General features: G+C 37.2%; 1 protein-coding gene across 2 annotated transcripts in view; it reads left to right on the top strand.

The window, feature by feature from the left end:
• The window catches only part of LOC114130363 (homeobox protein prospero), a 50846-nt gene extending 40187 nt beyond the window's left edge, over positions 1 to 10659 (top strand). For both annotated transcript variants that reach the window (XM_050202369.1, XM_050202368.1), the window contains exons 2-5: positions 1871 to 5165; positions 6020 to 6174; positions 8777 to 8921; positions 9409 to 10659. In XM_050202369.1, coding sequence (XP_050058326.1) covers positions 1920 to 5165; positions 6020 to 6174; positions 8777 to 8921; positions 9409 to 9588 — 3726 coding nt within the window. In that variant the 5' untranslated portion in view covers positions 1871 to 1919 and the 3' untranslated portion in view covers positions 9589 to 10659. The remainder of the gene's footprint in view (positions 1 to 1870; positions 5166 to 6019; positions 6175 to 8776; positions 8922 to 9408) is intronic.
• The last annotated feature ends 6061 nt before the right edge of the window (positions 10660 to 16720 follow it).

Raw genomic sequence — 16720 nt, 5'->3', positions numbered from 1 at the left:
CGAATTCACGATACGTAATTTTTTTTTTAATGTTTGCATTTGCAATCGACTTAAATAATCAATAATATGTACATATAGCTAAAAAACAAGTGGCGAATAACATTTAATAAAATAAAAGGTTCAACGTTTATTGATGGAAATATATTATATACCAATACCTATAGGTATCACAGACTATATGGTGTAAATCTTGTCAACACCTATGCGCAGAACTCGAGTCGCATATACTATACCAACGTGCATTGTTAAATATTGTTACGATTAAAATTCGAGTATACTTTATTACGCAAGCAAATCTGCTAGGCGTAAAACATTATAAAACGTTAAAAACACTTTGAAACAAATAATTGTATAGAAATAAATTATGGTAACGAGACAATTGTACACGTATACCCAATTACTGAATTTTGTTATTAAATATTTGTAAAATTATAGTTAAATAGCTCTGCAGCTGGCGCAAACTTACTGTACAAATTCAAGTCAAGAAAAGTATGTGCAGTGTGTAAACGCAATCGTTTGATTTATGAACTAATCGGGAAATATTTTTCGAAATAAATTTACTACGAGTAGCTACCATCACGCTAGCACGCGCGTATGCCACACGCAGCCGCGTTAATTAAACACACAGTCAAACAATTATATTAACCTAATACATTATAAAAACACACACCACGATTTGGTTGTATACACTTAGGTGTATATATTATAATAATATTGTATTTGTTGTATTTGTTTTTACTGTTAGAAAAAAAATAAAATCTGTGGTGTAAAATGTTTTAATCGTTTGACTATATCCTCTCCGAACATATATACAAGGGATCTTATACTTATTCGGCTATTTTTTTTCTTTTCGGGATTTCGTGACTGTCTGTTAACGTACTAACTTGATATTATATGGATATACACACTCGGAAGTCGGAGGAACCGCGGTTGAAAAGTATATGCGATGGTTTTCAATTGAAGGTAAAATATTGTTTAAGACTAATTCGGGTTCGTGGCGATTTTTTAATAGACGCATTACGGGAGCCGAGTACCTACACTCGAAAACGTCGCTATGGATTGAAAATAAAAAAAAACTTGTTGCCGTTATAATCGTTATTATTATTATTCTTCGTCCGCCTCGGTAGACGGCATTCGTTTAGTACAGCCTACATACCTGCAATTATTATATACAATTAATATAAGTAGGTACGAGAGCATTCAGCATCGCAGATTCTCGGGTTTTGAGACGCTACGCGGTACCTACTCAAATCGTATTAGGCGTACCTATATAATAATATAGTTCCGGCCGCGAGACACTTATTGATTGGTCTCGAGCGTATATAACTACATAATATCGTGTTTGATTTGATTAAGTACGTCGTTGTGGGCGCATTAATAATAATAATAGTCGTATATTAACGTGTGTTTATATATATATAAATAGTCGTGTACGCGGGTCGGAAGGAGCAGATGCATTAGGTTTTTTGACATAAGGCACGAGCCGCAGGGTATTGTATACACGTATATAACACGGCGTGTTGTGTTGCAGTATTTATTGTACCCACACACACACACTCGCGTAAATAAATTCAAAATGCACATAAGTTTAAGTACAAATGTATGTGTGTAGGTGTGTGTGTGTGTGTGTGTACGACGACGAGTACGTATATTGTAGGTGAGTGACGGCGGCAAATAATATTATATTATATATATTATAACGGCGGCGGCGGCAGTGGCGTCGTCGCGGGTAGTCGAATATTATAAGTGTATACGAAATTTAGGGAGGGGGGAAAGGGAAAAAAAACAGTTGTTGTATATTATTATTATTATTTTCATATGTATGTGTGTGTGTGTATTAATCGTTTGCATTGTGCGTGTGTGTGTGCAGGTGATCCGGTTGATGCGCGAAGGAAGGGGACCGCCAATCGGAGCCGGCTATGTCATCTGAGGAGGACGGCGGCAACCTCGGGACGACGGCGGTGGCGGGGGGCGCAGAGTGTTTCGTCGGTAACGGCGGCGGCGGCGGTGGTGGAGGTATCGGTGGTGGGGGTGATCCGTTGGACGGCTCTGCCGACAAACTGTTGAAGAACAAGGCGAAGCGGAGCAGACAGCGCGTGGATGCCGGCGAGCCACGTAACAGCTACTCGTCCATTCCGAATTTCAGTTCGCGACCGATCGTGTCCTCGGCACCACTGCTCAATCAGGCCGCCAGCTTCTACGGAGCGTTTTTCGGCCAAGGCCACCAACAGTACTTCTTCAACCAGGGCTTCGCGCCCGGTAAAATGCTAAACGAGTTCATCGGCCGTCAAGTCAAAGAAGAAATGGTGACCATGGACTCGTCCGATTGTCTTACACAGCCACTGCCCGGTCTACCCGGTTCGCCGGCCACCGGACCCAACAGCGAGCTGGCCCATCACATGCTCCGCGACATACTGCAGGGCAGGAAGAAGGAGCTTCTCGCCCTGGAACAGGAGTTCCGCAATTCCGACGACCCGTCGTCGCCGGACAACAGCATCATGAACAATAACAACAACATAAACAGCAACAAGAACGACATCAGCGGCGCAGATGATTGCAGCGCAGCCGCCGCCGCCGCCGCCGCCAAAAATTTGGCCGCCGCGGACATCGTCGACAACTGCAGCGGCAAGCCGGTCGACCCGGCCGAGGTAAGCTCAGTTAACAATTTTATTAATAACAACAACAATAACGCGGTGACCGCCAACAACGATCACGACGCGGACGACATTATTAACGACGGTACCGATTCCGAGAGGTCACTGGGCTCGCCCATGTCCGACACCAAAGAGATCAAGGGCGAGGAACAGAGCAAAGATTTCGAGGTAAAAGTCGAACAAAACGAGTTGAAAAAAGCTAGGGTGGAAAACATCGTGTCCACGATGAGGTCCAGCCCGTCGTTGCCGGTCCAGGTGAACGGCTGCAAGAAACGCAAGCTGTACCACCCGCAACAGCACGACAACAGCGAGCGGTATAACCACGCGATGGACGTGGACGACGACGACAACGATGACGACGACGAAGAACTGAGCCCCAACGAGCTAAGACAGAAAATGGTCGAGAAAAACGTACTAAAAGATCAACTGCGCACCATGCAGGAACAGTTGGCGGAAATGCAACACAAGTACGTGCAGTTGTGCACCAGAATGGACAACGACGACGAGCCCGAAGACGGCAGCGACGCGGAACAGGAACAGGCGGAAATATCGGCGGCGCGACACAGCCCGCCGGCCGCCCCGAAGTGCACTACGCCGCTGCCCATGATGCCGCAGTCGGCCCAGCAGATCAACCCCAACTTTTCGAAAATGGTGAAATTTCTGCCACAGACTCACATGCCCATACACCCTTCGTTCAACGGGGCGCTGACACTGCTCCAGCAGCAAGTGCTCCAGGAGCAACACAACACGCACAGCCAACACCACGCGATCAACAACGCGGCGGCCATGTACCTGCAGGGAGTCGGCCACAAACTGTTCATGGAACAGGAGGCCAGGCTGGCCAAAGAAGCCGCGATCGCGGCCGAACAGCAGCTACACCAACAGCAACAGCAGCAGCAACAAGCGCAGCTGCAACAGCAACAACAACAACAACAGCAACAGCAACAGCAACTACAGCAGCAACAGCAGCAGCAGCAGCAACAACAACAGCAACACCATCATCCGCATCACGTGAGCCAGATGAACGTGCCACCGCCCATGCACCCTCAGAAAGCCGCGTCGGCCGAAACGCCCGAAAAGATCGCGGCGGTGCCCGGTTCCGGCCGCGGTCAGCCGTCCTCCGCGCAACCGTTCCCGGACCTCGACCTGTTGGCGGACGCCCTCAAGTCCGAAATATCCACCACACTGACGGGGCTCATCGACACGATAATGGCCAAGTTCGCGCAACAGCAGCAGCACCAGCGCAAACCGTCGTCCAAGACGACGGACGCGGCGGACGCGGCGCAACTGCAGACGTCGTGCAAAGACGTCGACCGCAAGTCGCCCAGGACCAAAGTGATCGACCGCGGTAGCCACGGCGGTACCGACCGCAACGCCGGTCTGGTCAACGGCCTGTCGAAGATGATGAACGGCGTCGGCGGCGGTTACGGCGGCTCCGGCCAGACGCCCGCGACCGTCGGCGGCGGTGCCGGAAACGGTCTGCTGCAGATGTCCAGCAACGGACCGGCCGAGCTCAGGAACGGTCTGGTCAACACGACGTGCGGCGCCGGGGCCGGAGGGCTTTACAACGGCGCCGACGCGGTCGCGGCCGCCGCGGCGCTCGGTCACATCCGGGGCGCTCAGATGTTCGCGCCCAAGCTGCACGGCTCGGCGGCGGGTCTGAGCAACACGGCCGCCGCCGCCGCCCTGTACTCGTCCATGAGCGGACTTCCGTCCCACCTGAACCCGTTCTGCATGGAACGCGAACCGGCGCCCGAACAGAACGAGGCCCTCAGCCTGGTGGTGATACCCAAGAAGAAACGGCATAAGGTCACCGACACCAGGATCACCCCGCGCGCCATCAACCGCATACTCACACAGGACTCGGCGAACAACAACAACAGCAGCAGCAACAACAACAACAGCAACAACGGCAACGGAAACGGAAATCCGATGCAATCGTTGGACGGCAGGTCGCCGCAACAACCGACGCAGGCCATGCAACAGTCGGCCACCGCCGCCGTCATGCAACCCGCGGCCGGCGACTCGCCGCCGCCCCAGCCCCAACAGCGGCCGCAGTTCCACCAACAGCAGCAACAGCAACAGCACTCGCCGTCGGTCACTCCGGTGGCCCCGCAGGCGCCGCCGCCGCCGCCACCGTCGATGCCCTTGTTGCCGGTGTCACTTCCGACTTCGGTGGCCATACCCAACCCCAGCCTGCACGAGTCGCAGGTGTTCAGCCCTTACAGCCCGTTCTACACCAGCCAGCACCAGGGCGTGCCCCATCACATCCCGTCGTCCAGCCCGCCCGGCATGTCCGACTCGCCGCCGCCGCCGCCGCCGCAGCACCATCACGGGTCGCTGCTCCACCCCGCCCTGCTGGCCGCAGCTCAGCACCACAACTCGTCGCCGGACCTGATGAGCATGAAAGCCCGCATGGACATGTCCATGGGCAACGGCGGCAACGACAGCGTCGACCGCATTTCCGAGTGCAATTCCGGGGACGGACCTTACGACGGCATGTCGCCTATAATATCCTTTTTATACAAGACAAAAAACCATATTTTGACATATTATTTCTATTTTGGTAACATAATGATATTGTTTCTAAGTTATTTCGCTTATTATTATCATTATTATTATTATTAGTTATTCACCGCGTACGCCGTTTATATTTCGTATTATTTACCTGCAGAACGTGGAATAACATAATAACACCAAGTCGTGCACTTAATATTATATTCCGTAAGAAGTCGTCGGGGGGACGACGCGATTCGCGTGTTCGCGACAAATTATCGCGTAGGATTTCCGAAAAAACATTTTTGTGTTCTACAAAAAAAAACGATCGATTTTACATGGCTACTGCTTTCTCTTTCCCGCCATCTAAAATGTACTTTAAAATAAAATATTTTACTATATTTAGTTTTTCCGTTCATCGCTTTCCGACAAATCGAACCAGTAAGTTGCAAACTTACCATGCCGAGATGCAAAACATTCGAAAATAAAAAAAGACGGGGAAAAACTACGGGGAACCCGACACTGACGACGTATATGGGGGGGTTTTCGGGGTGGACACTGGGAAGCCCCAGGAAAATGCATTACACAAACAATCGTGGAAGACCTACAAAAGAAACGAAACTTTCGCGATTAATCGAATTAACTGCCGCTAAGATTTGAAAACGATACCGTTTTAAACGCGTACGTGCGTGTAAGTCTACGTTCGACGATGACGATGATAATTAAATAATAATAATAACGACGACGATTAACCGTCAATGTAACGTAATATATTATAATATTATTATTATGTATCGATTATATTATAATTAATGATTATGTACACTGAGAAAATTGGAATACGATTTTTCCCTAACTGTTATGTTTACTCGTCAACCCTGACACCGATGCACTTGCGAAAAGCCAAGCTGATGTTCTTCTGGGTTAGGTATCCCAGCTCGGCCATACTGAAGATGTACTTCCCCGACATCAAGTTCAACAAGAACAACACCGCACAACTAGTCAAGTGGTTCTCGAACTTCAGGTAAGCACAGCAACTTTCTGCACAATATCTCTCGTATAGCGTTAAGTAAATTATGTAGTAATGAGTAATCGTTCGGAAAAAGATCGTCATCGTGACGTTTTTGAATCGAAACGTGCAAATTATTTTTAAAACCTTATACCCGTTTCATATATACATAGTACGTTCGCGCGCACGGTTGATAAAACATGAAGAAAAGTAATTCATCCGAACCATGTGGGTGTTAAATTAATTCCAGCTTTCTTTTCGTTGCCGCATGCGGGCCACGTCCCATTTTTAAAAAATTTATATACTTTTTTTTGTAGTAAAGCACCTGCTTTAAGTGTTTTCCTCCCCTCCTCCCCCCGACATAATAATAATACGCAAATAATTATAATATATTTTATTATTTTTATTCCGTGTGCACTATGTAGGTATACATAAAACACGCACCCGTGTGAGTGCGCTCGTACTTACTGCACACAATAATAATATATTATTTATTGTATTTGTTTATTACTATTATTACGATTATTCGAAGGACGGGAGTTGTCGCGAGAATATCGTCGGCGAAAAAAAAAACGAACACGCAATACGTGTAGGTATAATAATGATGACAATATAATCTCGTTTATGTCTCGTTCCCTTGCCCGGTTCACGCGATACGGGATGGGTTAGGGCCGCGGAGATGAATTTTAATGGTTTATTTAACATTTTTATACACAATATTTCTTTTGAATCAGTCGCCTAATTAACGCAAAACGTTCGTGTCGCGTACATTATTTGTGTTCGTTCGGCGTTTTTTCCGAGCGTCTATTTCTTATATATTTTTAATCGCATACGTGTGTATATAATAGTGGTTACCCATACCCGTGTAGTGCAGGTCGTGTTTACAATATAACAATATGCGTATTATACACGCGCTGCTGCAGTTGTAGTGACTGCGCGAACGAGACAAATATCATAATTCATAATATACAATTTATTACCGTGAAGATACGTCATAGAGTATTGTGTTATAAATGTAAATTATATGACGCTTAGAAAACGTCGAGGGGCGGGCAAGAGGTTTGAAAATCGCGCGTACGAAAACTAAAAAATAAATTATTATTATTATAATATTATTAACACCGTTCGTAAAGCTTAGATATCAAAAGGCAATGCAGGGCATAAACAACGAGTTAAAATGCTTGAAACAGTATATTTTATTAATTTTTATTAACTCACTCTCGGTTTTTTTGATATTAACATTAAATAAATAACGAATAACTTTCAGTCGACTCTAAAAATTACGTTTAGTTATAAATAATAATTGAATAATAAATATTTAATTATAGTAAAATGATTATTATATATTTACACAATAAGTATAGGTATATAAACGTGTTTGAAAAGAAAATAACTTAACCCGAGTCAGTATAAATTAATTGTAAGTTTCTCATAACCCTTCCGACATCACTGTTACTCTTAACTAAAATTCACTTTAAAAAAAAAAAAAATAGCAAACCGTCATAATATTCGAAACTCTTTCAAATTATTCCCATCAACCATACTCCGCGTTGAAAAAATATAGTTAATTTGCTCAGCTTTGTCAAGAGGTATAAGTGCCTGTATCGCCGCATTCACGATTTTCCTCAATACGCGCCAAACTAGAGATATATAACCGTATAATATTATACACACTCGTAAATAGTAATAATAATAATATATTACACGTGATATATTTTATATACATATTATCTCGGCGCACCATGCGAAAACGGCGAATTTGTTTTAACGCACAAGCATCCCCCCCCCCCACAGCCGCCGTTAGAAATGATTGGCTTTTCACCGTCGTCCGTTTGTACCTTCGTACAAAATAATAATATATATATTGTATTAAATTAATATCATCATCGCGCATATTATTATTATACATACGTACCTACTCGTGATTCGCACACACGATACTTTCGTTCAGGGCGTACTCGTCCGTCTTCGGCGGCGGGGCCGTTCTTCGCCATTATATACCTACCTATCTATACGTTAAATTATTATCATTCAGCTCGCGTGTCTATTATATTAAAATTACATAATGTAATAATAATAATATAATATAATACGATGTATTGAGTGCGAGCGTAATCGGAAAAGCGCAATGTTGTACGACGCATTGTGCACTGCACTCGAATCGACTCGATCCGTTGATTTCAATATTATCGTTATTATTATTATTACTGTATCATCGTGATCATCTCGGTCGTCATGCAAGTAGTAAAATAATAATAATATAATACATACCTACCGTATGATACGTAATATTATATTATTAATTTATTGTATACAACTTTTGCGCCGCGTAGTCTTTTCACCGCAACACATCGTACAACGTTCGTAATAATAACTATAACGACGGCGATGATGATAATAATAATATAGTAATAACATCCGTGTGAGCTCCGCGGTGTTTCCGATGCGTGCTCGAGACGAGTTTGCCAATTACGTTCAACGATACAATAAATATTAAATCGTAATAATATACGTAACCTGTACCCATTTTTAATATTATTGTTTATCATAATAATATAATATAGTACGATAGTATATAATATTTTATTAACGGTGTCCGTTTTTTTGTCCTCGACAGAGAGTTCTATTACATTCAGATGGAAAAATACGCACGACAAGCCGTCAGCGAAGGTTTGCAGAGATCCGAAGACATACACGTCAACAAAGACAGCGAGATCTACAGGGTCCTCAACTTGCACTACAACCGCAACAATCACATTGAGGTATGCCTATGCCGCCACCACAAAACGCAGTGTATACATTGCAGTATACCTGAACCGGTAATAGAAACCGGAAATAGTTATGTTTTCTTTTGACTCTCGCGACCGTTTAAACGGCAATCGTATTCACGATTCGTACATTTTCTTTATCGCAATAATCATTTTTTTCGAACTCCTCGATGAAAAATTTAGAAATTTACCATGTCTATTATTATATACTCGTACATTCGACTAGATATTAATTGGAATCGACGGATTAATTGAAATTACACTTAACATAGTTATCACAAGAGTAGTTACGCGTTTATATCGACATTTCCGATAGTTTTAACATTTAAATTAATTTTTTTTTACATCTGAAAGTATTTACCCCCGACCAGTCAGACTTAACCGTTTAGCCTTAGTACATTATATTTTATTTTTTTACGTTTATAGTGTTTGACGTACGGTTCACGATTTTTATTTTTTGTTTTTTTTTTTTATCTCACAGGCGCCTAGCAATTTTGAGTATGTGGTCCAGCAGACGTTACGCGAATTTTTCGTAGCCATCCAAAACGGAAAGGATACGGAACAATCGTGGAAAAAGTCTATATACAAGGTCATCTCTCGCATGGACGACACCGTGCCAGAGTACTTCAGGTCTCCAAACTTCCTCGAACAGCTCGAATAAACGATATATAATTATGTATAAATTATATATATATATAATTATGTAAGCATAATATACATATATATATATAATATCATATTATATATACGCATTCGATTCGCGTCTGTAAACTGTGCTTTTTTTAAAAAATTTAATAATTATTATCGTTTTCATTTAACAAAAAACGAAAGCTCATAACATTGAGTTTTTGTGATGGGTTATATTATATTCTATATATGCATTGTTGTGTACAGTCATTTTGAAAACAAATTTTATAACATTCATTATGTTTTACTTTTTGGTTTCTAAATATTTTTATAAAACATTAAGGGCGGTCTCTTTGTACAAAGAAAAAAATTAATATTATGTTGTACAAAAAATTTGAATTTATCTTTACTTATTTTATTTTTATATAATTATATATATATATTTTAAAAAGAAAAAATTATAATCGCTTATATATTGAAATTATATATATGTATATGGAATAGTCTAAATGTATATAGGGAACAAGAGACCCACCAATTTTTATTTATAAAAAAAAAAACCAATTTTACGATGTATAGTAGAGATATTATTGCCCCAACTATGGGTCGGTTAATGTACACAACATATTATTTATATATATTAATTGATTGTTAAAAACTACATTTTATTCACACGGGGTACCCATTTTATTATTATTATTATTATTATTATTATTAATTATTATTATTGTCATTATGATTATTATGTACCTATTATTATTTTTAATTTTACATCAATGTTTAGGTTAGGTTATATTGTTATTTCACAATTTTATAGCACTTGATAACAAACAAAAAAAAAATTTTTAAACAAAATTAATCCGCCCGCGACGGCGTTCAAATACTCCCTCCCCCTCCCCCCCACTCACGTGATCTCACATTATTCCAATTATTAATTATCTAGCATAATTTTTATTCTTTAGTTTATTTTATTTTATTTTATTTATTTTATTTTTATTATTATTATTTTTTTTTTTTTTGGTGTGGTGAGTTTCTCCTAGTCAAATAAATTAAAAAAATAAAAGGATCATATATATTATTAATAATAGTTCTTATAATATTATAATTTCGTCGTTATTATTTTACCGTTGTCGTTATTATATATGTACAATTATTATCACCGTTTATAGTTTTCCCCCATCCGCTCGCGGTACCTCCGCCCATAGACACAGATGAACACTTCCAATAACACACACAAACTTCAATAATATTATAACATAATATTCAGAATACAATCTCAGTTTACAGACAGTTTACAACACATAAACAATTACAACAATACAGCAATAATATTCCTATACAGACGATACACACACACACACACGTGCATATTTATACACACACTCACACACATATAATCAAAAATATAATATAAGTACAATGAGTACATACATCGAACATGTTTTACAGTCGAAAATACAATTACCGCATATACACATAATATTACAATTATTTACATCACACATCATCACACACATATAATATATACATAATATTATATACGAATAGAGTACCGCATACTTACAATATTATATATTATTATAGACACACAGGCGCAAAACTAATATATTGTACGACACTCGAAGGACACATCATATACACATATTATATAAGGTCCCCGGGACCTATATGTAATTTGAAAATTTTTTTTCGTTCCATTTGTTTCGTTATTTTAGTTCGCCGCACGTTTCGGACGAAATGTTTTTATACTTCTTCCGTCGACATAATATTTACGCTCGTGTATATTTTATTTTCCACGCATCCGTATAATATATATTAACCACCCTCGGTACACACACACACACACACAGACATACACACAAAACGGATATTTAGAGCAGACAGACACACCGATAATATAAATATATTATCGAATTATATACATCACACAAACAGTTTATACGACACATATATATTATAATATTATTACTATATTATACGCTACACGATACAATATTAGCAACAAAACGTAAAATACACACTATATATAATATATTATATACGCGCCGAATTCGGTGGGTGGCGAAAAAACGCAAAGACTTAAACGACTCGCCGGCGTTCTTCGCGCGCGGTCGGATTTCGGCGTTTTTCGATCTGCCCCTTCCCCCCACCAAGCGCAAGTTTCAAATACAGTTTCAGTATACACACACACAAGGAAACGCGATTCGCGAAAGTCCGCCGCAAAACGGACGATACACCTACACCCATCACCCACACATAAACACACACATACATATACAGATCGCAATAACCCCTACACACCATCAAATACATACAGACAGATATTATATAGACAGATACAGACAGATTGGATCGACTTTCGGTAACTCACGAGTTCGTGGGGTGAAAAAAAACCAAATTTGTAAAAAGTTCGTTACACACTTATCTTGAGGTTTAATGAAAACAATTTTAAGGTTCGAGTTACCGACTAGAGTCGACTGTAATATATATTAAACGCAGATTACATTAGACACACCCTCCCACATACACAAACACACACATTTGCGCAGGGGATACGTATATTATATAATATTTTCTATAGATTTAAACCGGTACAGGAGCACATAGGAAATATGTGCGACAGTTATATAATATACAGAAACAAAATAGCGTGTTTGTTATATACGATAAACACGTTAAAAAAATGGCATTGTAGATTTAAACAATAATATATATATATATTATTACGATATAACTCTAATATTATTTTTTATTCGATTTTTTCACTATTACTACTACTACTACTAATACTACTACTAATAATATACTACGCATAATACATTATAATATAATATAATAAAAATAAAATAGAATGGATAAGGTTTCAGGTTGAATAAAAAAAAAGTCATTTTTACTACATATAAAATATTAAATAATAATATTATATACACAGTGTGTTAAATTTGATTTATTTGATTTTTGCCGGTTTTTTTTTTTCACGAGTTAACTATATGTTTAAGTTTTGATGGTTTTTTTCGTTCGGGTGTGTACCTATACTATTCATATCTGTATACACGAAAAGAATCTATAAGCTATGTACTAGTCTTTTGTTTTATAATAATATTATTATTATGTTTTACAATTATTATTATTATTATTTAATTTTGAAAATAGTTGAACAGTTTTTCGAGTGTGTTAGGATAATATTATATTTACAATAATTAACATATATGAAAAAAAATTTACTCATAGTCATACGCATAATAATAATATAATGTAACATTTTTAATAATAGTTCGATGAAAGCAGTTGTGCCCTGGGCTCAATCACTATATGTAATAATATATTAGGTATAATATTATAATATGAAATGATATTACTATAGATTATAATATGTTCATTATTGTTTTTATTCCAATTACGTGTTACTAGCTTTTTTTTGTTTTTTATACTCATCTTCTCGACTACTATTATACGACTTATTATTACTATTATATAGTTAGTTTTTTTTATTTGTTCCCCAAGACTGATATGATTTACCCGTCCGTCGTTCAACGATAATATGTAATAATATTGATATATATATATATATGGTACAAATAGGAGATGGTGGGCCTGGAGAGAAGACTTACATAAAACTTTTGAAATGTATCAAAAAATTTTCTGACTTTTGAAATGTCGATTTTACCTTATTGATTGTTCGTCTCCTGCTCCTTCCTTCCCACAAGATAATTTAAGCGATTTGTACCAATATATATATATCATTATAATATGTTGAATATTATTACATATTTTTTCCCCGTTTTTCGTTTACGTTTTTACGGTATTGTGTTTATACGTTGTTGGACAATCCGGCAAAGCGACGTCTTGTCCCGTGACCATTTAGTTCAAGTTTTTTTTAATTTTCCGATGTGACATATTATTATTATTATTATTATACAGAAAGCAACGACGAAAAAATTGTAGCCCGGGGTATCTATTTATAATATGATATTAACAAGGCATTTTTTTATTTTTCATTTCGTTAGCGTTTTTTTATACTATTTTAATTATTATTGTATTATTATTATTACATTAGTCAAAATTGTTTTATTATATATATATATATACATATACATATATTATCACGATTAACTGTACATATTGATATAGGTACTTATGTACCTAATACAATTGTAATAACTGTCAAACCATATTAAGCTAATCGTAATGATGTCGTGTATATTATATATATATATATATTATATGTGTGTATATGTTCCGGAAACACGCGCATTACACGTCACACTCCTCATTTATGTATGAAATAATAGTTATTATCGCATTATACTATATAATATAACATTATATATATAACTATATATAATATGTCAATGATGATGTACATGTAATCCTCATATATAAATATTGTTTATTTTATCTTTTTTCGTTTGTTTCGTTGTTTTTGTTTTTTTTTTTTTTTAAGATAATATGTACCTAATAAAAAAAACAAAAGTAAATTAATATAAATGACCTAAACACTAAAACCGCGTGTATTTATGTAATTGCAGTTTCCATACCTATTATCTTTTATTATCGCGATGTCACGTATAATATACTTGCCGTGGGCATAAATAATGTGATTTTATTATAATGATGTATACTAGAAATCAAAGAACAGGAGAGTTGATTCAAAAATCTAATTCGAGTTGATCAAATCAATTCAGTTACGTTAAGAACGTCGAGTTACGAGTGAACGTATAGTTTTAACGATACACGTTTTAACTCTATAAAAGTGTAAAATTAACACCGGGAAGAGTATTCGAAAGAGTAATTGATTTATTAAACTTTAAACCAGGTAAAGATAATATAAGTGTTTATAAATGTGTTATTTAAGTATAAAAATAGGTCTATTATTACGTTTTATAATATTGATGAATAATATTCTCTGTACAGTGTACTTACATAATATATGTGTTCGGATAACAATTAAACATAGTTTAAAACCGTGTACTGCTGAAGCAGTTAAAATTAGTTAAAAGTAAAATTCCGATATTCTTTCGATCGGAAATACGTCGCAGTCCTGCTAGCTTGCGAGTGTATTGGGGTGTACTGGTGCAGCAGGTTCTTGGCTTTTGTGCAAACATTTCCAAAAAGAAACGCGTGTATGCGTACACCGGGAAGTTTCGACTTTCTCGGCGGAGTCGAACTTATAACCCGAAAAGAAACCAATTAAACTCCAGAAGAATCTTACCCCTATACCCACGTACCGTTGCACGAGAGACCGCTTCGAGCGTGCATATACCGCACGGTATTTATACCTACACACTCGGCCTCAATCAACATTCCTCGAATTAGTTTTAAAGCGACCGAATTACTTATGGCCCTCGACCGCGATTTCGAGAAGGGGGTGGGGAAAAGACTTTCGCCAGCCGAAAAAAAACCCTCGTGCCTTATCTCCGTTCGCCTGAGCCCGACGAGACGTCGGCGTCGTCTCGGTCACTCGTTCGCCGTACAGCTACGGAGATCGGCAACCAGACGTGGACTTTATGTGTACGATTTGCTTACTACGTATTAATACGGGTCAAAAACGAAAAAATTGTAAAAATATTTAAAAACGTAGATACAAGCAAATAGTTATGACTAATTTATACAAATTATAATACCTACATGAAAATTGTATGCGATCTCGTCGATTTATGTATTCTTTGATCATCGATTAAGTATAATAATATAAATTTATAAATTAAACATTAAACATTACTCTCATTGGATTCGATTTTAATCATAATAATTTTATGAATTTTCTGTACGATGTCTACAACGCATAAAGTTGCGCCTTATTTATTTTTTGATGTGGGGGAGGGATGTACATTGGCTCTCAAATTTTTTTTTTCTGTTTATCAGCTAACCATACAATATTTACAATAACGCACCGACGGCCTATTATGCGCGTAAAAACTAAAATATATATTATTTATTATGTAAACCATATTATAAAGTGCTTATGAATTATAATATATTTTGTATACAATAGGCATTTATATTAATGTACGTATGCACAACAAAAACTATTTCCAACCTTAAAGAAAATTATTTTGTTAATAGTTTATTGTATTTATTTATTTATTTTATTTTTTTATTATTTTTTTATTTTTTTCATATAATAATTAAATTAAACTGTATACAATACATATAGGCAAGACTGGGAAAAGAGTAACGAGTACAAATTTCAGTCAAAAATTTATTTTATTTCAACTTAGCTGGTTACGTTTGGGTTTTTGTTAATTTAATTATCAACTTCACTTAACTTTTTTTTTGAAATAAAATGTATGAAATCAAGGCATTTAATTTTCATTTTAAAATGTTAAATTAATTAGTTTTTTAAAAAATTTAATTTAATTATATTGTTGTTTCGCAATCGATGGTGTTTTCATTTAAAACTAATTTTGGGTAATTTTTAATGTGAATTGTTTTTATTTATTTATTTATTTTTTTATGCCAAAAATCTTTAATACAAAAAGACGCCATAAAATGTTGAGTTGCTTAACAAATAAAGTAGACTTTTATGTTATAAGTAATAAAAAAAACTTTTTTAACAACTTAATATATTTTAATCGGAGTAAGTCACTCGTGTTTTTGTTGAACATTATACAAAGTCTTTTGCTAAACGTTATATTCTTATGTTAGCATTGATGCTTATTAAGATGTTTATTTCTATAACAGTAGAAGGTATAATTACTAAACACGTCGATGAATAGAAATACTGTTTAAATGCATATTATAGAAAATACTTATGAAAAACATTCAGTAATAACAGTATAGTAAGTAAATACCTACAATATATGCATAAATGTATAATATTATTTGAATTATGTACTGCAAAATATATTGCCCAGCACTGATTGGCATTACGTTTTACAGAAACCTTTGAGAAATTGCAACCCAATACAAAGTCTCCGAATTAAGCACTCAACACCATAGTTATTATAAAATATATGTATAGTTATGGGTAGCACACGAATTTTAAAGAATAGTATGGTTCTTTTTTATGTATGAAATAGAAATATAGTTTTTATACATATTAATATTCGTCTCACGTCATTCTGATTCCAAATAAACCAATTTATTTTTTATATGTTTATTTATTGTATTAAAAAAAAATAATTATGAAGAAACGTAAAAACCCAGAATTCGGACTAAATGTT

Source organism: Aphis gossypii, chromosome 2 (genome assembly GCF_020184175.1).
Source record: "Aphis gossypii isolate Hap1 chromosome 2, ASM2018417v2, whole genome shotgun sequence".
In the NCBI taxonomy this organism is placed as follows: domain Eukaryota; kingdom Metazoa; phylum Arthropoda; class Insecta; order Hemiptera; family Aphididae; genus Aphis; species Aphis gossypii.
This window is presented reverse-complemented; position numbering and strand designations above follow the sequence as displayed.